Raw genomic sequence first — 25,536 nt, 5'->3', positions numbered from 1 at the left:
GTATTTAAGTATAGTACTTATTTTAAAATAACCAGATACCATTTACTATTGTTGCTGAAAAAAATCATCCCAAACAGAACATAATAACCATTTTTGCTTACAAATCCCATATGTCTAGAGTATATGAGATTAATATAAAATACTCATGAAGATTCAAATTGTTAGGAGTGATTCAGAAGCTTGGGAAGTAGAATTACACACAGCATCGCTCCCTCACATGTCTGGTGCTTGTGCAGGGATGACATGGAGCTTGCTCAGCTGGGACTGTTGAGTGAGGTGACTGAGTTTTGAAAAGGGAGCATCCCAAGAACAAGCTTTTCAAGAGAACAACAGGGATGTTGCATGGCATTACACAACCTAGGCTCAAAATTATGTGCTGCCACTTCTGCTATTCTCTATCCTTTGGGGCAGTTACAGCCTACTTAAATGATAGAGGTTCAGATTTCCCTTTAGCAAATGGCAAGGTCACATTGCAGGAAAGGGGAAAGTAAGTGTTTTGTTAGCTCTCTTTGGAAATACAACCTGGCATAAAGAACAACAAATAAGCTGTTTGTTTAAAAAGTGGGTACAGAGGGCTGGAGATTCAGTTCAGCAGCAAGCCTGCCTGGCAAGTGCAAGGTCGTGAGTTCTATCCCCGGTATCAACAAAAACAACAACAAATAAATAAGTAAAACAAAATAAAATAATAGGTACAGTAAGAAGTAAAAAATTAATTGATGAAAATCCTGCCTAGCTTCTGCTTATATATGAGTGGGAGATTAGCTATTTATTTCTTAAGGCTGATTTTGCCAAACCTGAGCATCTGTTGCCCCAGAGCTTCCTCATGGAAGCACTTCACTCATCTGGACTTGTTAGCCATAGACAAAAAGTGGTATTCCAACTGCTAGACATATAACTTCATGGGTTTAGCTTTCTCATTTTAGGAGAAACACTTAAATTAATTTTTAATATGAAGAAACAAAATACTAGCACTATTTATTGTGGAGAACTTAATTTTTTCCATTGTATAGAATCATTAACTCCATTGTTGAAAACCAATGACTGTGTAGGTGTAGTTATATTGTCTGGACTTTGTTCCACATTGTTTTTATGTTGGTGATTTGAACTCTGAAATATTGAATATCTGAATCTTGAGATACTACCATGACTGTTCTGGGTCTTTTTTACTACTATATAAATTTAGAACTGGCTTATGAATTTCTCATTAGGGAGACGCAAGTTAGAATCCAAATGAAATTCTACCACCCATCCATCAATATTGCTAAAATTAAAGACTGAAAATATTTAATATTGGAAAAGAAGTGAAACAATTGGAACTCTTATAAAAATTACCACCAGCAGGCTGAAATGTTACAACCACTTGGAAAATATTTGAGGTCATCTACCAATGTCAAAATAAAAAAAAAATCTACCCTCTAATTCACCAATTCCATGTCTATGCTTTAACCCAAGAGAAAAGAGTGTCTATTTCCAGGACAGATTTGTATAGCATAATCATTCATACAGATTTGGCCCTTCATGGTAACCATCTTATTCATAGTAGCCACCAAATAGAAACAAAGCAATGTCTCTCCAAATAAATTAGGGGATATTCACACAATGAAATAACTACACAGCAATATCAAAGTATAAAGGATGTATACATGCAATAATGAATGAATCCTGAGGGAAGAATCCAGGCATGAAAGAAAAACACACTGTATGATTCACTCATAAAAGTCAAGAGCAGGCAAGACTTAGTGTAGAAGAGTAGGTTTCTTGGAAAGAGTCCTGAGGGAACTCTATGGGTGGTGTGAATTTGCTTTATGATTTGGGTGGTGGTTTTCTAAGTGCATACATTAATAAATTTTCAGCAAATTATATCCTTAAGGTTTGTGTGTCTTACTTTACATATATTATTTTTTTATATAAAAATAGAGAAAATTTCAGGAAGACTAGAGACCAGAAATCAAAATGGACAGTATGAAACAAGGCTGGAAAACTTTATTAGATTTTGTAGAGTTTTAAGAGTATCCTACCATCTGGAGTGAAAAATAATAATACAAAGTAAAGTGATTGTGGAAATTACTAGCACAAATTTACCATTCCTGGTGTTAATTAATGTGGCACATATAATCTGCTATTACATGATAAAGTTATAGTATTTTTGCTTACAGGTGACAGGCAACCAATATGACCTATCTCAAGCAAGTGAATTTATTATATAGATACTGGGTTTTCTCACTTAATTCAAGGTTGGGAACTTGGTAGCAAACAGAACAAAAGACAGAATGTTCCGTCTGGCACTTTTCACTTGGAGGAAATTTAATAAGTGGTAACCATGGTCAAGCAACTGGTTAATTTATACAGAAAACATGCCTTCATTATCCAAATGAATTATTTTTTCTTGTGACAAATCAAAGATCTTTTTGTTGTTGTCAGTAATTATAACCCATAATTATATGAAATCAACACTGTAAAAATTTATCAATACTATCAACAATAAAATTTAGAAGCTATCATTTCCAACTTACCGTTGTAGAAAATGTAACTTAAAAAGTTACCTTAAAATATGCAAATAGCTAGGCAGTAGCCATAAGTTTTAAATTCTTTCTGCATCCAAAATTTACATTATTTTGTTAGGCCATATTGTCATGAAACACTAAAATAAGCAAATTTCAGTTTGGATTTTTGAAAAAATTAGGAATTCTGTGTGTATTTTGTGCACTTTATAGCTGCCTGTGCCTTGAGCATTTTAGATTTATGTGACATAAATATACACTATGAATTCAGATATCTTGTCATTATATAGTATTGAAATATAAATTTAATTCTCTAAAATATTTTATAATTGCATATTGCAATTATATTCAGTGCAAAATGCATCTTGAAAGTAGAATCAATGTTTCTAATGTCTACCAGACTGGGACTTGATTTTGTGATAAGCAACATTAAAAATGCCATTTTTAGTCAAGCTACTATAGCAAAGTCAGCATTCTGTTCTTGAGAGAGAAGTAATGTCAAGATTTCTGTAGAAAGGCCTACTCACTCCTATAATGTCATCTGCAAAAAGTGCAGTAAAAAGTATTCTGAAACAGTCCTGATCTCTTAACAGTTTTAAATTTTATGGATTAAATTCCCATTTAAATCTTTTGAACTAATAATTCCACACATTTTGTCTGCTCTTGGAAATAACAAATACACATTGGGATATAGTATGTTTCCAAGTTTTTAAATCCCTCCTTGATTCACGCTTTCAGAAGTCCTTACAAGATACAACACCTGTGAGGTATTGCCAAAAATCTTTAACTTCAAGCTGAGAAATATTCTGTAAAATACTTTTATTGAACTTTTAAATACCTATTAATGTGGTGAAAGGTGAGAAAGAGTGATACAGAGTAAGGGAAAGCAGAGTTATAAGAAATAAATGCAGTGTTTGGTTTTCAGTCAGCATCAGGCATTTCCTTCTCCTTTCTTAGGAAAACTCCAAAAATAGTAAGAGCTAACAGGTATTAAACCCTTATTGTGTATCTAGATGTGCACATGGCAAAAAGTTTGTGCAGATTATTAGCACAAAAATCAGAAGCTTGACTGGCTAAGTAAAGGCTGTAGGGCCAGCCCTCCTAGGCTTCATTTGGAACTTTAGAGACCATTATTTTCATGATGAATGACAAGTTTGTTTATCATTTCTCTATCTCAATTCTCTCATCTTTAAAGTAAAGTACAGAGATAATAACAGCACCTTCCGAGGACCTCGTGAAGAGTAAATGAGATAATATTGAACACTTAGAGCAGTGTCTGACATATACCAAGAACTCAGTATATGTTAGCTTTTATTACAAATAACATTATCTCATTCAATCATCACACCAGCCCTAATAGGTAAAAAAAAAAAATCACTCTTCTTACACTATTTGTGGGAATATGATGCAAGAAATGTGAAATAATTTCCCCAAGGCCACTCAGTGAGGGATAGAATTAAGATTTGATTCTTATCTGTTATTAACTACTCAAATTTCTCCCTATTTCTTTTCTCCAAAAGAGATTGTTTAAATAGTTTCTGATATGAAAACCTGTCAAAAGGCTTTCTGAAGGTTAAAATATAAACTTTCTCTGCAGATTTCTCTAGTCAAGCTTATTTACCTTCTGCAATAACTCCAGTGAAATCAAAAAGCATCATTTCTCACAGAAATCATCTTGAGTTCTTCATGATAAATTATTCATTTTTGATGAGTTGGCCAGTCTTATGCTTTGAACAACCATCTCAGAAAGTCTATGGCCATCCTACCTTTTAAACAATAATCTCAGAAAAGACTACAGAGCTACTTGAAATTTGAAAAGGATGGTACGAGTTTGGATGAACCACTTAATTTCTTAGGGTCTTTTCTAGTTCTATTCTGTGACACTATATGTGAAACTATCCCAATTATAGGTATAGACTTTCTTTTCTACTTTCTATAGGGGGAACAATGTATAAAGTAGATGTAAAATATATTATAAAAATATACTAAAAAGACTTTAAGTGTCATGAAATAGAGAATTTGAGGAGGTGTGGATATGATACATTAGATTTCACTTCATTTTGCCATTATTTTGTATTCTGTGACCTCCTTTTATTGATCATATCATCCTTTCACTTTTTTTATTCAAACAATCATGTTATGGAGATTTTGAAAGGGAAGAGCTGATATCCAAATGTCATATGATTTTTGGTGTTTATTTTAAATACCACATATTTTGTTTTTCCTTCAAAAGCTATCAACGATTCCATGAGTGGCCATTAGTCTTGTGAAATTATTGCAAACTGGAGGCATTGTCAAGGACCATCCTATTATACCTCTAGCAATAACCATGGTTTATTTGTCACACACTTTCCAAGAAAAATGTCACTGAATTTATTAAGTGATTGCTGTATATTCTAAATTGTTGCGTGTAATAAGGATACAGAAATCCAAAACTCGGGAACTATCTCAAAAAAATTCTTAGTGAGAAAATATAAAATTACAATATGCCTGAAGACTATCCTACTGTATAGACATACAAATGGTTCTCTGGGAGCATATGAATGAACACTTAGTTGTTTAGAGGAGAGGCATAAAGTAATGTTTCCCAGAGAGGCAATGGTTAGACTTGTCTTGAAAGCTAGATGAAGGTGAAGAACTCAGAAAGAAACCAACATGCATAAAAAATAAAGGTGGGCATATTTGGAAAATGAACTATTTCCATATATGAGGGTTGTAAAGTGATTGTGATCCAGTGAAGAACTGAAGAGCGCAGAGTTTTGATGAAGCAGGTCATAAAGAAGGGTGTTCAAGAATCATGAAGCATCATAGATGGGGTTTAAGCAGGTGAGTAATATGATTCCACTTGTTAGCAGTTTACACTTCCTGTCATGAGAAGACTTTTAAAAAAGTGTTCGATTGCCCTCTGAGAGGCTGTGGTAGGAGGAAAATAGCCCAGGTGACTCAGTGAGACTCAGTCTCTAAATATAAAAGAGGGGCAGGCCTGGGAATGTAGGTCAGTGTGAAGGCCCTGAGTTTAAACCTCATCAACTTCCAATGCTTAATGCAGTGTTTAGATTATGGTATTGCTCACCAAATGTTTACTATGAGGTAATAATTAATTATATGAGTCTCAGTTATATGAGTCTATCAAGCAATAAAAGAACTAAATTAGTTAAGAATTTGCTTCTGGATTACCCAGCAAAGTTTGTACAATGAGTTACTGCTGCTAAATAGTCAGGTTTTAAAAACTGATTTCTGGAGACTGGCCAGACTACCCCTGACACCTTTGCTTTCTGGGCATTATCATTAAAGGGGAACACTGCTTGCTCAGATTAGCTCTCATAGCTTGGAACAGTCTCTGCTGAACTGTGCATGTCCATAGTGGGAATAATATCTACAGCCACAGAAAAACTGCCCACATTTAAGTTATGGTTGTTCAACTGACTGCCAGAGAGAATGTCACAATAAAGATAGATACCATAATATTAAGATTTGTATGAGGGTAGGGAGTTGATGTTAGAGATTGACTTGGGGTTTCTATGTCAACTGGGTTTAAACACAAACAAATTTACACAGCTTCACAGAAGTAGTTCAGGTCACCAGAACTTGGGACATGTTCTCATTTATTTTTTAGCATCAAAAAAATAAATTTCTGTTAAAATATTCTCAATGGTGTAAGTGGGGAAAAGGAAAAAAAGATAAAATAATACAAACAAAAATAAATTGGAAGATTCAAAGAGGAAGTGACCTATGTAATTGTTGTTCTCATAAGAGAACATTTGTTAACTAGATATCATGGGAAAATATCTTTGCTATTGAGCCATGGAAATTTGCTATCTAGTATATAACACAAATTACTTAAAAAATATTTTTTTAAGGTATGATAGGATCTGGACATGAAATAAGATGAGTTTCCCAATCCAAAAATTTTAAAGACGTGAAGTTAAGTAATATAAATCATACAGAAGTTTGAGTCAACAGAAGTTCCAGAAACTTCAAAAATTAGAATCCAAGAAGTACAAAAATAGTTTTTAAAAATTGAGTTATTACTTTCAGTGAAACATAACAGCTGAAAAGTCAAATTTACCTTAGCGTATTACAAATTTACCTTAGCATATTACAAATATGCTAAACACATATTATATAAAAATTATAAAAATTGCTAGCAGCTTAGTACTTTATTTGCTTTCCCTTATGAAAAGCAAAGGAAGGAAGGCAGAGTTTCCTCCCTCCTTTTGACTTTAATTGAAAGAGCTTGTTTCTCATCTTTTCTATAAGCAGAATAGCTGAAAATAAGCAATGTGAAAGATTTTAATATGATTGTCCAAAATACAAGAAAGAATATTTTCATCTTTGTTTTTAGAGTTGATATATCTAAACTGACAGTACAAAATGGGAATTATTGAGTTAATTACACATATTTCCCGTATTTATCATTAAAAACTAAAGTTTCAGTGATAGAACTAAATTTCACAGATACTCTGAAAAAACTGCAAATGCAAGAATATAGGTAATCAGATGCAAATCTTAGCTGTGCATTACCAAAAAACCCTAAACACTATATGAAAAAAAAAGTATAAGGTATAACATGAAAATCAGAGAATGAGGATGACAGAACAAAAGTATAACACAGTTTTTCCTCATCCTTGAAATTCTTAACAAAGATATGGGGTCCAATGATATTACTTCTGATGACTGCTGAAAGGAAATAGCACATACATTCTTTCTCTACCACAATATCTCATTTAAAGACAATCTTAGATTGTTTACAAATCAGCTGGTAAGTTTTGTAAGTTTTGTAAGTTTAAAATCAGTCGGTAAGTTTTAAGTTTTGTAAGTTTTAAAATGATTTGTAATCATTTCATTTGCACCCATGTATTAGTGTACTCACATGTAAGCGTGAAAATTATGAATGCAGTGGGACTTACACGTGTAATCTCAAACTCAAATTATAAGCCTTTCTTAAATTTTGTCACACATAGCTCAATTGAAAGATCTCCTTGCTATCAAAGATAGAATGCATTCCTAGTGCTAGTTAGATAATCATTATATCCATCAAAGAGAATAAAGCATCACAGATAAGGGAACTTATCCAACTATATAGATATATATGAAGAAAAACAAAAGCAGTTTGCAAATAAGGTTGTGTAGTTAGGCAGGCCTGTTACAGGAATTCTGAAAATGGAAAGAATATATTTGATTACAAAGTAGTTTAAACTCCAACTTTACTCATTTAAAGTTCATTTAAATCTAACTTCATTCTCAATTTTGAGTTGGATCTTATTTATATGAGTCTCAAAGTCAAACTTATAGACACTCTCAGAGTTTAGATCTTATTTTTTCAAACCATTTTCCTTTCTCATCAAAAGTGTCTATGTTGCTGTTCTTGGCTCCTAGTATTTCTATTGCATAAAGATACTTTAGTACTGGTCAGAGAAACCTCTTCCTTCCTTTTCCATAACTAAGATGATTTTTCTTCTTTGGGGCTCCTGAAGTTTAGGCATTCAAGGACATACAAAGGCTACTACATAGCTTCTTTCTGGAAACCTATCTTAAGATCACACTGACAAAAGTATTTTGTTTGAAATGCCATCCCAGCAGTTTTCTAGCACCTCTGTCCAGGTCTACCTTTTCTTCTACTGTCCCGTTAAGCCTAGCCCACTCCAGGTCCAGTAAACATCGTCCTATCATAGAACATGCTGCAGACTTTTCCTTTATATTTATTTCCTGCCATCTGTAACAGCTCTTTCTATTTCATCCACTGTGTTGCTCCAAATCTTGGGGGAATATATTTAAAATTGTTTTTCTCCTTTAATCTTTCTAATTGTACTGTTAAACTCATGAAGTGATTTAAAAAGGCATACTAGTTAATCCATGAAGATGTATATGTAGTTCTTTAGCAAATAAAGACATAAAAAAATCTAAGTAAAGTGATTTAAGACAGAGGGAAAAAAAGATTGAGTAAATTACTAACAACACTTAAATTTAAACTCAGAAGGATTATACAACTGTTGGGGACCAGCTCATCTTTGTTACAGATGAAAAGAAAATGTGCTCCAATTTAAACAAAATGGATTCTCAGTAAGGTATGAGGAAGAATTGTTGAATAGTGCTAAATAATACAAAAATTGTTTAATAATTGAGCAACTAAAGTTGATTATTCCTTTTCTTTCTGTAGGAACCAAATAATATATCCATTTATACGATTCAAATTTGATAAATATTCATGTTTTATGAAGGATGAAGGATGTACATATTGAAAGACAGGTATTGGCAGAGATGTACAGTGTTAGGGAGAAAGCACAAGGAGTATGGTTTATTCTTCAAGACCCATCTAACAGTTCTATTCTATTCCAGGGGCAGATGAGGACTTTTAAAAAGGCACCATTTCGGAAAATGGTGTCCCTTCTTTTCCATTTCTGTATTTTATGGGGTTAAAAAGAAGGGACTTAAATGGTAGAGTTTGATCACGTTTTTATTAGATTAAAAGTTTATTAAAACATTTTTTGTTGTTTTATCTTGTTTCATGTGATACAACTCTAAAGTGAATTTCACAGACACTTCAACATTTCAAAAAGTTTATACTATAAAGTCCCTATATTATAGTATAGGGACTATATCATATAAAAATATTAGTTGTTGGATTTCCAAAGTTTTGCTATTTTTGTGTAATGCTCATTTAAAAGGCAGAATTCTATTAAAGTGATGTCTTATTTTTGATGTGCGTGAAAAAAGTTAAAATAATCAAACAGAAGGGGATATTCCTGGAACTACCTTTGTGTGCCAAAGAGTTAGCTGACAAGAATTCCAGGAGTCCTTGCTTTGGGAACTAACAGTGTTTTTTCTTTTTTATATTTAAAGGACTTAGTAAGATTCAATTTAACCTTCATTGTTAAAAACTAAAGTTTGTTTGGCTAAAGGAAAGTTTTGATTTTTTTTCAGGTAATCTGTATTTTCTCACAACAAAATGATAGTGATTAAAGGCAAGGTTACTACTATTTTCAAGTTAAATATTTTATAAAAAGAAAATAAAAATATTGTCACAGACTAGTTAAAATGACAGGAATATTCAAAAGGTAGATCTTTTTTTCCTTAAAAAGCATCTATAGGATAATACTACCTTTCCATGTTTACATAATACCCACAAGACATATAAGGAAAACTTTACCCAGAGGAATTTTATATTCCATGTTACAGTTTGATTTTTAAGAGATAAAACATCAGATAGAAATCATACTAATATAAGTATTTCAAAACCAGAGAATCCCAACTAGAATTTTTAGTTCCAAAATCTGCTTATTTGAAGAACATTACAATAATGTAAGCTATCACAATTATATGAAGAACATAAAGACTTTAAAAAGTTAAAATAGCATCGACCACAGAAGTACTGAAAAAAAGGCATATAAATACTTATCTTTTCAGGTTTAACCCCCTAGAAGTAGGCTACTTTACCTAAAAGTCAGAAGTAAATGCTTTTAAAGATGCAAATATTTTCACAATTTGAGAGCAGCTACGTCAGTAAATATCAGTTATTCTGATAAATAGGTTACAGCAGGACAAATCATGGTAACGTCCATTTTTATTTTACTGAGTTACAAAAGGCGATTTCACATCCGATGACTGCAGGACTGAAGCTTTTTTCCCCCCTTCTTCCTCCCTTGTGTGATGCTTTCTGCATGTTTCAGTAGACAGCATCACACGGTGAAGTCTTGCAGTGCGGCCCAAGGCACTTGCAGCAAGTATTTCCTACTAGGTATGGAAGGAGCCAGGAGGGTACAAGGCTTGAAGAAACAAGCTAGAAAACCATAGGACAGCTTGTAGGTTCTGTCCTCACAGATAACCTTTTAAAACCAGACCCATGAAGTGCAGTTTGTTACCTAAAAATTTTAAGGAGTCTCTTTTGTTAAATATTAACAAAAGAAAGACTATCCTAATGCCCTTTAAAATGCAAACCTTAAAAAAAAAATAACGAACTCTCAAGCCTTTCTGGAAAGCGCTTAAATCATCTGGAGATAAATATCACTTCGTGTCCTTGTTTTCTAACGAATGGCTTTTTCCATTGTTTCCATTAATTTCATCCATATTCGTTAAAAAAAAAGGCCGTTCTCATCGGCAAAACACAGATGTATGAATGTATGATTTAGCATATAAAACCGGTAATTGCACAGATTTACGAAGGATTAATTTTTTTCTCTTTTCGTCAGTTTTCGATGTCTTCCCGTGATTAACTGTAAACAGGGATGGTTTATACCTCAATTTAGAAGCCATTAATTAGCGTGACGAAGTCAATTGCAGGATACACCAGTAATCTAAATTATTTTAATCACTAATCACCTTGGTTAAATTGTAGTATATTCTTTCGATATCCTTCGGTTGGTTATCGATCTGTCACTAAATCACCTCTAGATCAGTTAGACATACATATCAGCATCCTCTCCTTTTCTTCAGATTTACATTATCCCTTCTTGTAAACACTTAAAAAGAGCTTTAAGGTTCTTTAATCTCAAATCCCTCATTAGCCATCACTAGCCTTTCTGTAATCAGAAGAAAAAAAAAAGAGTATCCGAAGTACGAATCAGGAGTTCGCTTTGCCCGTTTAACAATGAACAACATTTTTTTCAAAACCGTACGCTAAAAGCAATTGTAGTAATAAAAGAAATATGTCGAGGTGGTTTTCGCAAATAACGGGTTTGCAAAATGCAAGTGTTTAACTGAGATCACCCGAACCTCAAATGCAATACACGGCACTTCAATAAATCGCACAGCGTTGCACCGGCTGCAGAAACAACGCAGGGCAGGTCTCGGCGACGCCGCCCGCCGCGTCCACACACGCACATGGCGAGGGGCAGAAAGCAAACACTAGCGTTCAACTCGGCCAGCGGCAGCCGGAGCTCGCCAGTCGCGAGCGCTCCCCTCCCTGCGCGTGTCAGCGTGCGCGCCCGAGCCCCCGCGCAGGGCCTGTCCCTCACAGCAGCTCGCTTCATTTGTCTCCCATTCCGGCCTCACAGAAACTAACTTCCATCTCCGCGCAGCCTGCGCCGCGGCAAACGCCGGCGCTGCGGCGTGCGTCAGATCCCTCCGCGTCGCACCGCCCCTCCCGCCCTGCTGCGCGCGGCCTCCTCAGAGAAGGGCCCGCTGGTCATCCCGTGGCTCGCCTCCGCCATCGTTTCAGACGAAAAATAAATAAATAAGGCGCGTGCGGGCCGGCCAGAGGAGGGGCAGGGGTGCGCGGGTCGGGCGCGAATCTGGGGTTGGGACCGAGGGCGGGGGTGAGGGCTCTGGGCCGCGGCGGTGGACTCCTTTTCCGCGGCGGAGGGATCCGCGGGTGTCGGGCCGGCCGGCCCGCGCGGCGCGGCGCGGTGGCGGAGAGTTGTTGTTTCCTCCTCCGCCTCCGCCTCCGCCGCCGGAGCTTGAATGGTGGAACTCAGGCTCGGCTCGTGAGCGCTCGCTGACAGCTCCCGGGCGGGCGGCGGCCCCGTGCCCGCTTCCCCGCGGCGGCGGGGTGTCCCGCCGGCGGCCCCGGAACGACCCCCAAACATGTCTCGGGAGCGGAAGGGCCTTTCGGAGCTGCGGTCGGGTAAGTCGGGATGCGGGCCGCTGGCCCCGGAGAGCGCCCGGCCCCCGGCCCCGGCCCCGGCCCTGGCCCGCCGCTCAGCCCTGTCCCCCCGTCCCTGTCTCCGCAGAGCTCTACTTCCTCATCGCCCGCTTCCTGGAGGACGGCCCGTGCCAGCAGGCGGCCCAGGTACACAGGCGGCGTTGGGGGCCGCAGGCGCGGGCGGGGGGCGTCGGGGGGCGCGGGCCGGGTGGGAGGCCGAGCGGGAGGACGGGGCTCAGCGCCCCGCTTTGTTGTTGCAGGTGCTGATCCGCGAGGTGGCCGAGAAGGAGGTGAGCTGGCGCGGCCCGCCTGGCGCGTGGCTCGGCGGTGGCGGGCCCGGGCTCGGGCTGGGGCGGGGGCGGCGGCGGCGGGCGGGGGTCCCGGGTCCCGGGTCTGCGCGGCGGGGGAGGGGCGGCGGCCGCGCTCACGGCGTGTCTTCCCGCAGCTGCTGCCGCGGCGCACCGACTGGACCGGGAAGGAGCACCCCAGGACCTACCAGAACCTGGTGAGCCGTTCTCGTCACCCAGCTCAGAAACTTTTCTCGGAGTCGAATAAAAATTGAATTTCCCGCAATTTTTAACCGAGACAAAAACTTGGCCCCAGCACGCAAACCTCGCCAGGGCCACGGCATGGCTTGGGGGCGGCGTGGGTCTCGGGGGACGGCAGCCGGGAGACCCTCACTCTGGGTCTGCGGGGGCTGCGGGTAGTTTATTTAGGATATTTTGTTAATGTGCTAGAAATAAAGATACGTCATGAGTGTTGTGCAGTGCAAGGCCTGAGGAGGAGGGGCCGGCGCGCGCGTCCGTGCGATCGCGGCGGCGCGCGCGGCAGCGGGCGCGGCGCGGCGGGGAGGCGGGGACGCGCTCGTTCGCTATGTACGCGCGGCCGGCTCCGCTGGTCCCGCCCCACACAATGGCTGGGGCATTAGCATTGCACAGGCTGGCTCCCGAGCCTCCAGGAAACCTTGGCAAGTTAATTTTTTCTTGTCCAGTTTTTTTGTTCTGCTTTGTGTTGTTTTTAAAGTTTTCTTTTGCTTTCCCTTTTATTTGGCTTCAGTTGCATTTAGTTCAGACCTACGTTTTTCGGTTGGAGATCAGATGTCTGATTAGGGTTCGATAGCGGCACTTTCCGCGTGTGCCAAACGTTATCTGGACAAGTGTGCAACCAAAAGTTTTAACAGGCCATTTCTAATTTTGTTAATTTTCACGGAATGCTCCATTTTTAATTGAAAACTTGTTGGAGAGCACTGGGGAGTTTCGACTTCATCATATTTACTGTGGAGTGGAACTTAGCCAATAAAAGTTTTTCTGTTTGTTAGAATGTACTTAATAGCTTGGGAATGTGTCTTAATTTCGAGTGTATGTAACTGAACATTTCAGTACTACTTAAATATTGCTTTGGAAAAGTGGATCTAATCGCTGTTAGCATTGTGAGTACACGTGTCGTTACCGCCAAGTTTACTTTAAAGGAGCTGCGTTTTCATAGCATAGCATATCTTTGCCTAAACTGTTTCATTTTGTGTGAAATTGTGTTCGGACAATTAAAGCAGTTACACCAAAGCACACCATGTTTTTGAAACTTGGGCAGTGCGTGTTTCGTGAGATTTATCTGTTGGGTGATGGTTACTATTGTTACTTCACAGGTGTTTCTGAAAAGATGGATGTTTGACCTATTTTAGAATGAGTGTATTCTGTGAGTGAAGGAATGGCTTGGTTTTGATAGCTTATGTTACATTTTCAATATGCATAGTACATCTTTTTTTTTTTTTTTTTTGGTGTGTGAGCCTCATGATTTAGTATAAGTTGTTAATGCTGGCTGCCTGCTGTTGAAATAAGCAAGGATACCTACGCATACATTTATTGGAAACGTAACAGCATATTCATTTCCATAAGTATTTTTATTTTTAGGTTTTGATCGAGGCTACCTAGTTTCATCCATACTTGATTAAAATAAATGGAGTTTGAAGTAAAGTCTTAAGATTTACTAATATTTGAAATCAATTTTTAGTGTATAAATGTTTGACAGATTGTCATACCTTTCTCACAATATGAGAAAATGATCAAAGATTATATAAACTAAAGATGGGCAAGTTTCACAAAATTCATCTTTACATCTCATACAAAATGCATTTTTACATCCCTTCTAGAAATTCACAAACCCCAACTCACTGAGAATGTTGGTCTTTTCTTGGAGACTTAGTTAATGTTAACGTTGTTTGAATGAAACGCTTACGTTTTTTGGCCAAATTGCAGGGATGTTTGCAAAAACAGTTTTCTACAGTACAAACAGTAGTATCAATTTTGATTTAATTTGAGGGAGGATAAGAAGGATTTGTTATCTCTTAAATATTATTGAAACCAATTTTTAGCTCTAGTCTTTCTTAGGTTTGACAGTAAAAATTGTTTTCATCATTTAATTGTCAAGACCCATTGCTTGTGTTGGTGTGGTTTTTCTTCCTTGCAGTTTTCAGAGTGCCAGAACAGTCATATTGACGTACTCATGAGAGTTAAGAATTCTTAGAAAAACTTGGAAGTTACTTAGTTTTTATTCAGTCATTATATTGCTCACTCTATGTCGTGGATGCAAATGCACTGTTTGAGGAGCTTTCAGATTCATCAAACTGCATCTTGTTATGTGGTTTAATATTAATTGGCTTTTTTTAGTGAGATTTAGTTAGCTGGAAAAAGCATTTTGGACCACTGGGTTTCTGGCATTATTTGGCTTAAGAGAATCATCTTAAATTTTATGTTTAGGTGAGCAGATAGTCTCGTGTGCAGTGTTTCTGTTTTCTTAATTTGGTCCCAAGACTTTAAAGTGTTGCTTTATAATGTGCTATATTGGTTTTTATTTAACATTGGTTTGAAGATTATTTGTTGAGTGCAGCCATAGTTTCAGTAGTTTTCTACTTCTATCTGAAAATGATTTGTTTACATATTAACTAAATATCTTAAACAGGAAAATTCATACATCAAACAGCAATTTCTAGAAAGTCTCAAATTATGTCTGTTCAGGATGCATAATGTATATTTGTACTTCTAAAAGTTTAAAATGGTCATTGATCAGTGTCTGCAATTAGCTTACAGATACTCGGTGACTACATTTAAGAGAAATATGGACTCCTGCTTGATCGGTTTATAGGTTAAATAAGATGCTGTGCATGTTTTTGAAAAAGGAAACATAAATGGGAACATTATTTTTGCTTTTCATGTTAATAAAAGACTTGACTATTTACATTTGTGAAGGTTTAAAACACTTAAAGTGTATGAAATTTGATAATTGTTCTAGCATCATGATACAAATTTACTGATTTCATGTTATAAAATAACGGGATATTATAAATACAAGGACATGTTTGAAGTATGTATTTATGAGTTATTTTTAAATGGAACCATTTATAGGCATATTTTATAAAATAAAAACTCCAATTATTTATTTTAACAAGTTGTCAGTTATTTCTTGGTTTGAGTAGTTGAACAACTTACTTGGTTTAGTGAGTGTACTTTCTAGTTGGCACCTTATTTATTGATGACTGCATGTGCCTGAGAGCAGATAAGAGACCTTTTATTACATTTTTGCGTACATTTTTTTAGAGCTGTGTTCATTTATTTGCTAGTTGAAATGTTGTAAATTTTTTTAAGTAGTATTTGCTTTTCCAAAAATTACTTTACTTTGTCAGAATGCCCCCCCCTCCCCCAAAAGATCGAACTTTGAGAGATGTAGGTTGTGACAGCCTGCAGGGTATTTTGGGAAAATCATGGAATTTCTCTTTGCCCTAGTTATCTAATTTGTTAAGAGTGGATTGATATCTCTGTGACTTTGTAAATAGCAGTACATTGTTTTTAAGCATTCAACTTTATTTCATTCTTAGAGTTTAATTGCCCAAAAACAGAACAGTGCATTTGGAGAAATTGTACTGGTTAGAAAATTCAGTCAATGTTTTTCATAGTGTCATTTTTTTGGTTTTTATCATTTTGTCCTGTAAAGGTGAAGATTGTTGAGACAATTTCTTGTTGAATATTTCCTCATTGCTGTATAATCACAATGTTTTCTATCACTAGTTTTCATAGATTGTTGATAGTTTCAGATGAATAGGGTTTAAATAATTGGGTAAGCAATTACTTAGTATATGCTGATTAACATGAAAGTTAAAATATAAAACCTAAGGGTGCATGTCTGTAATCACAGCACTCAGAAGACTGAGGCAGGTGGATTGTTGTGAGTCTGGGCTACAAAGTGAGCTCAAGGCCAGCCTGAACTACATAATGAGACCCTGTCTCAAACACACACACACACACACACACACACACACACACACACACACATCAAACCCAAAAAACTTAGGAGCTAAGTTTTCTTTTTTTGTCTTTTTTTCCTTTTTATCGGTACCAGAGATCAAACTCATGACCGCCTCCTCGCAAGGCAGGCACTTATGCCGTTGAGCTAAATCCCCAGCCCCAGGAGCTAAGTTTTAAGAGAAAGCATATTAAATTTTTTAAATCAGAAATTGCTATTCTATTTTAGGGTACCTTTAAGACTTGATTGTTAGAATTTTTTGACCTCTTTTTGTGGGGGCTGTTATAAAGGGGGTTAAGATGAAGTAAATGTGTGGTAGAGTTAACATTTTTTAAAACGAGTATCAGTTTATTGTAGTTGTCTATAAAGTATGGGTTTTTATGTTTATTCAGTATGATGGTCATTATGAATAAAGACTTGAAACAAATAGTATATGCTAAGGGGCTAAAGGGACAAAACAACCGTTTTAAACTTTTTTTGGTACTTAAAACAATCTTTGAAATGCTGAGACATTCACAAAAATTTCTAAATGAATTCTTAGTATTTGACTCAAAATGCTTAGTTGCATGAACTTAAAGGGTTAGTTGAATCATTCCTTCCCAACCCACATGGTAGTATTTTAGATGATTGTGAGGCCTTCTACAATAGTGTAGAAGGGATCCATTTCCAAATCTGTGTAATGGTTAGTAGTCTACTTTTGTAAGATTCTATAAGTAATAACTTGAAACAGTTACATGCTGTTTAAGGATTTGGATTTTACCATTATTAGAACTTTAGTAGGCTGGGAAAGGATTTTCTAGTTATAGTTTTATTATTAGAACTTTTAATAGTATCAGTAAAGGTTTTTTTAGTTGTAGTTTGATAATGTTGTATTAGTTTTATTTACAGAAATGTTTTTATTTTAGAAATAACTATGATTAACTTTCTCAACAGCTGTAAAATAAAAAAGACTGTTAAAGACTTCAGAAAGTACTATTACTACATTTTATAGACTCAAGAATAGGTAACCCTGAGAAATAATAAAGTAGTAAATATACAAAAGACTGCATTTAGGCATTATGGATAGACCCCCTGCAAATTTTAGGGTTAATTCTAACTGCCCTCTTTTGTGAAACAATGAGCATTCAGCAATATTTTGATAGTTGAAATATCCTGAATTGATTAGAGACTGAAGCTTACTTGCTTTTGGTAATGCTCATGTGGCACTAGGAGTGTGTGAAGGAGTTTGGGTATTATATCTGGCTCTATATACAGAAGTCAGTGGAATTTAACCATTACATAGCTTGTGTTCTTTTGGAAATTATCATTTATAGAGAAGATATTTTGTCAGTCACTTTAAAGGTAGTGTGTAATTTAATGCTTAGAATTCTAAGTATTAAGTTAGTTTTAGCTTAAATAAAATATGTCAATAGCAATTTTTTACTTTGTGAGGCAGACAATTTTTGTTTTTGTCGTTTTTAACTGGAAACTCTTTTCTTAACTTTGGCCATTTATCCCTTTCCCAAATTTTGTGGTTATATACATTGTCACTATGGAATTACAGCAAATAAAAATGTATTTAACATATCTTATTCTGGGTAATAGGGAACAGGTTAATTTCACTGTTGCTAGTGGCTTCCTTATATAAATATCAGGATTCATAGAAAAGTATAATATTAAGCCAGCTGTTTTTTAGTTAGCAGAGTATTGGAAATGTCTAGTTAAATGATTTTTTGTGCTTTTGATTGACTTCAGGGAAATCAGGCATTATGTGAGTATATTAGAATAAAAGTAAATAGCTAGTAATTACTGAGTTGCTCTTTATAATAACTAAACATAATTTTAAAAATAGATTTATAATTTCAGGAATATTGTATAGCTGAAGTTTTAGTCTGTTATTTCGTGAGAAACTATTTTTATGAACTTATGAGTAATTTGTGAATGTTAAGTTTGAAATTCATTACTGAGCATGTTAAATATAAGAAATGTAAATATTGGGGGCTGGAGATTTAGCTCAGTGGCATAAGCGCCTGCCTTGCAAGCAGGCAGTCGTGAGTTGGATCCCCGGTACTGATAAAAACGAACAAAACAAAACAAACAAACAAACAAAAAAGAAATGTAAATATTCTGTAAAATTGGGATAATGAATTTTTTTGTGTGTAAAATTTGAGAATGCAGGTTACTGAAAAATCAAACATAATTTTAATACTGGAACAGTACATGTTTGAGGGCCTTTAATTACTAGAAATCAGGTAGTCCATTAATTGTGAAGCAAGTCCACCATGAATTACTTCACTATAAACACATGAATGTCTTATTTGTGCTTGAGTATGAAAGACAAGAAGAAAAATGATTGAATTAAATGTTTTTGGCGTTAGGAATTTTAAGGTGGCTGTAAAGTCTGGTTCAACTTGTGGTTACGTCACAGCTAAATTATAGTGGGATATGTAGTGTTAGGTTTATCCATGGCAGTACACATGATGGTAGCCTGCCACAAAGGGATCACTGAGGAGTTCATGATTTTGGATTCCAAATGGTCTGGCCTGTGGTCGTGTTGGAAGAGGAGCTATTTGGTCTCTGTCACATGTAGTAAGTAATAAGTTTGTAGAGTTTATAGCATAAGTGTAAGAATAACTGTCCTGCTGTGTCTTTTCTCTGGTTTAGTTTGAGGTATGTTTAAAGTCTATAGACAGGGGCTGGGGATTTAGCTCAGCGGCATAAGCGCCTTCCTTGAAAGCAGGCAGTCATGAGTTCGATCCCCAGTACCGATTTAAAAAAAAAAAAAAAAGTCTATGGACATTGATGAAATGTATTGTCTGGAACAACTTCCATTGTATGTGAGTATTTTGAGTACTGTATTTGAAATAAACAGTACTAAAAAATGAAATGTGCTCAAGGTTATTTACACTGACATTTTAAGAATATACAGTTTAATGTTCTAGTTTTAAAGTAGTACATCGTAGCATCCACCATGTTTGTAGATTTGAGTGTTAATTATGCAAGTAAATAATATTTTAGAGGATTTCTCATTGCACAGATTTGATGTACAAATGACTTGATTGAAAGAGAAAACGTTATCTTAAGTTAAATTTTGCAGTTTTATTGGTTTAATTTTGATATGGCGTACCTACTTTGGTTTATGATAACTTTAATTCTCAAAGGGAGTAGTTGTTTTCAGCCAGAATATAATCAGATTGTGATGAGTAAAATTTGGAAGTCGTGACTTTTTTTTACCTTATGAGTCCTTAGATTTAATTTGCTTACAAAGATTATGTAAATTTTGAAAACAGCATAAGATATTTTTTTCTGTAGAGAAGCTATTACAATAAAATCAGAGTATGATACTGGCTATAAAGCTTATAAACAAAATTTATCCACACTTTGTTTTAATGGTAACAGATTTATAATTATAAGCTTGAATTTTAGAGGCTGGGATTTTAAAAATAGGCCTTATAAAGTAATTAAACAGCAAATAGATTTTCTCATTTACACACTAGGATAATCATAAAAATGAGATCTATATTCCATTAAAGTGATCCTTCAGTACTCAAAATAGCAAAATAGCTATCCTTATAGGTCTGACAGAATTGTAAGATGTGAGAAGCTGATTAGGACATGGCTTAGTGGTAGAGTACTTGCTCACCCCGTGCATAGGTTTGGTACCCAGCACCACATACACATACTTAAAACATTCTCATATACCTACTCTAGATGTGAGGAAGTCTGAAAAACTGACATTTACAGCATCAGTCGTGTTTGAAGACAAAAGGATGAAGAAAATAGCCTTGACAAGACCGATTGTACTAGTCTAGTCCTAAACTCTAGGTGAAGCTTTTATTTTCACAAATAACTCACAAAGACTGAGTTGTATGCTAGAGGAAAGAATCGCAGTTTCTCGGCCAGTACAGACAAACCAAGTACCTAACCTTATTTTTTAAAGTTTGTTGAAAAGATAGCCAAAACATTTTTCCATAGTTGAGTAAAGATTTTAAAAAATGCCAGCATACAGTATTTAATATGGAGTATAAAGTAACAGCCAACTCAGACCAGGTACAGTGTTGTATAATTTAAATAAATTAAGTTATGGCTACCTTCTGAGATTGGGACGTTTTACAATTCCAGTTATATGGATGTGAACACTGATGCCTGGCTTTTAAGGTATTTTTTGTTCTTTTTAAGATAGGCTATATAATTCAGGCTGGCCTGAAACTGTAGATTCTCCTTCAGCTTTAGAGTGCCAGGATTGCAGGTATGTGCCACTGTGTCTGGCCTCTTCATAAATTTGAATTTGAGACTCTTAATGGTAATACTTCATAGCCTCTTTGAACAATACCTTCGATGACAGCAAAGTTTGTTAGGTAGGAAGGATGGCTATTTCCAAGTAGTGTACTGACCAGAAAAAGTTGAGTTAGTGAAAGGTGTGGAGTAAACCACTCAGCTCATGTTCTTCCTATTTCTTTCTGCCCAAATTCACATTCTCAGATGATCTTATCCAAACTGCAATTGAAAACTTTGGAAGTATTTTTATATGTAGTCTTGAGAATGGAATAGTACAAGTCAGTGATTTGGGCCAAGGTTGACAAGGAATGAGCAGAGTTGGCCTGTGTTTCACAGAATCTTATAGTACTTGCTGTTGGAAACACTTAAAAACTATGGATTATTCTTTAGAGGAATGGTTGGTAAACTGTGACTTTTGTGAGTAAATCATTTAAGAAACCTGTTTCTGTAAGGCCTCTGAACTATGCAAAGGTTATTAAATTTTTGTGACTTAAAGTTAGTAGGTAGCTCCCAAAGCCTAAAACACAATTTGACTCTGAATGCACACGTTTTACAGCAATATTCATTTGGCTCAGATTTTACCATTAATTATGGAATGTTAACTTTATGACACCTTAGCAAGTGATTCTAGGTAAGAGTGGTAAAGGGGATATAGGAAGTTTGAGGGAATCTCTGTAACCTTCTGGTCTAGCCAGCAGAGTAGTGAATCTCAGTGGGGTGGCAGGTTCTGGAGTCTAAGCAAAATGAGATTTAAAAAAACGTGTTCATCAAAAGGAGTGTGCTTTTTACAAGTCAAGTACTAGTGATAAATGGGGATTTAAAACTTTATAATAGCAACTCCTGTTAATTCTAATGTTTATACCTCACAAAATTAACATTAAGAGTTTAGAATTAATAATCTTAGGTATAGAGTTGATCACATTGATTTCCTGTACCCATTTGGTGGGGTTAGTGTTTGGGATTGTCACTGTATCATTATAGTTAAATGTACTTTAATTCTTAGATTTTTCATAGTTTTACCTTTTGCCTATTTGAATTTGTGCTTTTATGCATTTTCTTAGTAGTGAAAGTGAAAGGTAAAATGTTTCTTTCTCAGGTTTACCTGAATATGTTGACAATATTCAAACTGTCTACCTTTGGTAATTCGGTACTCTTATACATTTATATATGAATATATTTGAAGCAGTAGTTAAATTAGTGAAGCAGTCTAAATGTAGGCTCTAGAATGCCTTGATTCTTTATGTGTTATTTGCCAAAAGGTTGCTGTATGGAATGAGAATAAAAATACTGTTGTATATACATCTTAGCATTGTTAAAATAATTAAACTGAATTTTTATATATTTATGTAATATAGGGCCTGGCATTTAGTTTATAATCAATATGTTATCACACTTAACTTTATGAGTTGGTTATCTTTTATGTGTTGAAATTCTTGAGAATTCGAAAGCATCTGTGGTCACAGAAAGTAATGAGTATTAGAAATTGAGAATGTTGAGTTTTTCTACTAACAGTGTACAGCAGAGTTCAATCCCTGGAACCAAAATAAATGAATAAATAAAGAACTGCACAGTGAGACCCTGTCTCAGAAAAATAGTGTACAACAGATTACTGAGAATCCATGTATGGTTATGCATAAGAGATTTTATTGTAATATCAAAGCGGTCTTTTTAATATTGGTAAAGTTAAAAAGTGTAAGTTAGGGGCTGGGGATTTAGCTCAGCGGCATAAGCGTCTGCCTTGCAAGCGTGTGGTTGTGAGTTCAATCCCTGGTACTGGTAAAAAATACAAAAATACAAAACAAAACAAAAAGTGTAAGTTAAAATTAAGGATATGAGATTATTACCAATTTGAAAATCAAAATCATGCACAATATTAAATGAACTTTCAATTTTTAAAATGTTTACTTTTCAAATGAGTAATATTTATGAGTGATGTCAGTATGTATAATATGTTTATAAAGAATGTTTAGAAAAAGGCAAAAATGCTGTTTTATTTGTGTGTGAGACAGAGGGGGAGAGCAGAAAGATTCATGGACCTTGTTCTTTAGTAGTTTATATTGAAATAGAGAAGAAAGGGTTTTAAGTCATTGTACTATTAAATGTATAATCACAAACTTACTCATTAAAAAAAGTTCCAGAATGTATACAAGCAACAAAAGAAATTGAGTATAAAAATGAGAACAAAAGAATTTACTTTGGATTAACACTCTGAAGCATATATGTCGTGCCTCCCAAAGCCTCATGCAGTCATGGAGGGAGGCTTCTAGAGTTGTTAACGGTCCAATGCTGGTTTTATGGATGTGAGTGCCACACCTTTATGGGGTGAGTAACCCGCATTCAATATAAGGGAGGAAAGGAGGCTTGCTCTCTCTGTCTTCTCTTTTACTCTTGTTTTCCGGTGCCTTGAACTGTTGCCTCTGTCATGTGCCCTTGGCTTGGAGCCCGCCAATTATGGACTGAAACCTCTACACATTGTGAACTAAATAAACTTACCCTCTACCCTCTCTTAACTTTGGGTGTTGAGTATTTTGTTTCAGCAATGAGAGACAAGTAACTAAGACAACATAAAAGAGTTCTTTGGGTAAGAGGAATGTGGGGAAAATAGGAAAAGCCTGACAGAAGAAAGAGTGTATAAGAGTAGTTTAAGGCCAGTTATTTCTCAGTTGTGTCGAGAGAGCTGGTGTAGGGGCTGGAAATGTATCAAATCAAACTAGAAGTAAACTTGTAGACTGCTGTAAGAAATTGGATCTTTATCCAAAAACCAAGCAAAGCTTCTGAAGTGTCTTAAGTAGGGGTGACCTGATTACATATGTGTTTTGCAATGAGCATTCTAACTGCTAAATTGAGAATAGGTTTGGATGAGTTGAAAGGAAAGAGCAAATATAGGGAAGATAGTTCCCTTCGAAATCCATTTGAACATGATCTGCTGTAATTGTGGAGGTAAAGCTAGATGGATTTAAGGGTAGGAGGAAAAAACAGTTGGAGTTGGTGACTGGGTATTAGGCAAACAGATGGGAGAGGAAAGTGTAAAAAATGTGACTGATTTTTGGCTTTTAAGGTTGGATAGGTAGTGTTACTGTTCATCTGGATAGCAGGCATTTTGGGGGTAGAGTTAACATAATCTATTAGTTCACTCTTAAATATGTTGAGCCTTTAAGAGGCTGTAAGACTGTAGCTGTCTTTTATGTTTGGCAAACCTAATAGTAGATGTAAACTTGGGAATTATTGGCCTAAGACTTGTCCATGGAGAGAATATATAGTGTGAGGAACCCAGGGTCTGGGATGCAGGATTTTAAGGAACTTCTAGGCCAGATAGAAGAGTACAGTATAAGCCTGTAAAAGAAGGAATCAGGCCTGTGTTATAGCCTACCTGGCAAGCTCAAGGTCCTGAGTTCCCAGTATCAAAAAATAAAGGAGGAAAAGTTACAGCTAGGAACAAAGGACTATATAGTAGGGAAGGCTTTATAAAGGAGGAAATTGAATGACAGGGTTAGGGATTATTGAGACGCTTAAGGTGTAGATTTTAAAATGTTTATTGGTTGTAGCAGCAGTTAAGATGAAGTTTTGATACAAGCTTTTATGTGTGTGAAATGAAGAGGGCAAATGCTAATCTAGACTGAGGTGAACAGATGACAGACAAAATGAAAGTGACAGTGTACCATTCTTTAAAAAGGATGTTTGTGAAGAAGGAAACTAAGGAAAGGGTGGCAGCTGGGGTGTTAAAATTGGATGGGGATAGCTAATAGGGAGCCAGTCGGAATTTTTTTTCTTGTTAATAAAATGGGAGCAATTTGAGCATGTTTAAATATAGGTATAGATAGGAGCTACTTGAGAAGAGTTAGTGAACATAAGGGAATGTAGTGGGCTAATCTTTTAAAATTTTTATGAAATTAGGATTCAAGGGGCTGGGGATTTAGCTCAGCGGCATAAGCGCCTGCCTTGCAAGCAGGCATTCGTGAGTTCGATCCCTGGTACTGATAAAAACGAAAAGACCAAAAAAAAAGAAAAGAAGATTCAAAACATAGGTTAAAGGATTAGATCTTTATACTAAGAGGTATAATTATGGTAAACAGGACAGGTACTGGTGTACTTTTGTACATTTGAAGGGGAGAAAAGAAGCTTCAGCTTTCTTCCAATCTGTAAGATACGCTAATAGAATGAGAGGAAGAAGACTCAAAAGTTGGTCTCTTGGGAAAAAGAATAATAATTAGCTTATTCTCATTACTGCCAAAGACTTTTTTTTGCCATTATTTTAGTAACTGCTAAGAGGAAGCACGCAGTCAAGTACTGTAGTGTGAGATATGTTCCCTGATGCAGCTTAAGAAAATACTTCCAAATACGTTTTTTGTCTACAGTTTCGTTTGGAGTAAGTTCTGTGACTGTGAAAAGATTAAAACCATGAGGATAAAATACAGACTGTAAATACAAAGTTGTTACATTGCTTTTCTGTACTGATTGGTAGTAAAATGTTTTAAGACTGGAAAAGTCAGTTTTACATATTCTTATGTGTTGATTTAATAATTTATATTAAGCACTTAAACTGTAAGTACCACACTATAGGTAACAACAGTCTACCAAAATAAGATCTAATCTTTTGTCTTATTGCATAAGACAGGTTAGCCAGCACTTGACCTTTGTGTAAGGGTCTTTACCCTTAGAAAAGGGTAGTTCCTAATAAGTGTTTCTTTGGGGATAAAGATCAGAATTACTAGCTTCCCCTCAAGTGTAACAAAATATATTAAGAACGGTGGGGTAGAGTAAGTACTATAGAATGCTGGGGGATGAATGCACATTTCAAATGAAGTGTAATGTTGTGTGGGAACACAAAGAATGTACAGAAAGAAAGGGCAGGAGTAATGCGAATGGATCATGGAAGGCAGTGAGGCATAGCTTGAGACGCAGAGG

General features: G+C 36.1%; 1 protein-coding gene across 1 annotated transcript in view; it reads left to right on the top strand.

The window, feature by feature from the left end:
* The first annotated feature begins 11,608 nt into the window (after nt 1–11,608).
* The window catches only part of Phip (pleckstrin homology domain interacting protein), a 107,772-nt gene continuing 93,844 nt past the window's right edge, over nt 11,609–25,536 (top strand). Inside the window, exons 1-4 of the mRNA XM_063226930.1 lie at nt 11,609–12,063; nt 12,170–12,228; nt 12,342–12,371; nt 12,527–12,586. Of these exons, the coding sequence (XP_063083000.1) occupies nt 12,024–12,063; nt 12,170–12,228; nt 12,342–12,371; nt 12,527–12,586 (189 nt within the window). The 5' untranslated portion in view covers nt 11,609–12,023. The remainder of the gene's footprint in view (nt 12,064–12,169; nt 12,229–12,341; nt 12,372–12,526; nt 12,587–25,536) is intronic.

The sequence above is a fragment of the Cavia porcellus genome, unplaced genomic scaffold (genome assembly GCF_034190915.1).
Source record: "Cavia porcellus strain 051 isolate PalLab524CR breed Dunkin Hartley unplaced genomic scaffold, mCavPor4.1 scaffold_16, whole genome shotgun sequence".
Lineage (NCBI taxonomy): Eukaryota > Metazoa > Chordata > Mammalia > Rodentia > Caviidae > Cavia > Cavia porcellus.
This window is presented reverse-complemented; position numbering and strand designations above follow the sequence as displayed.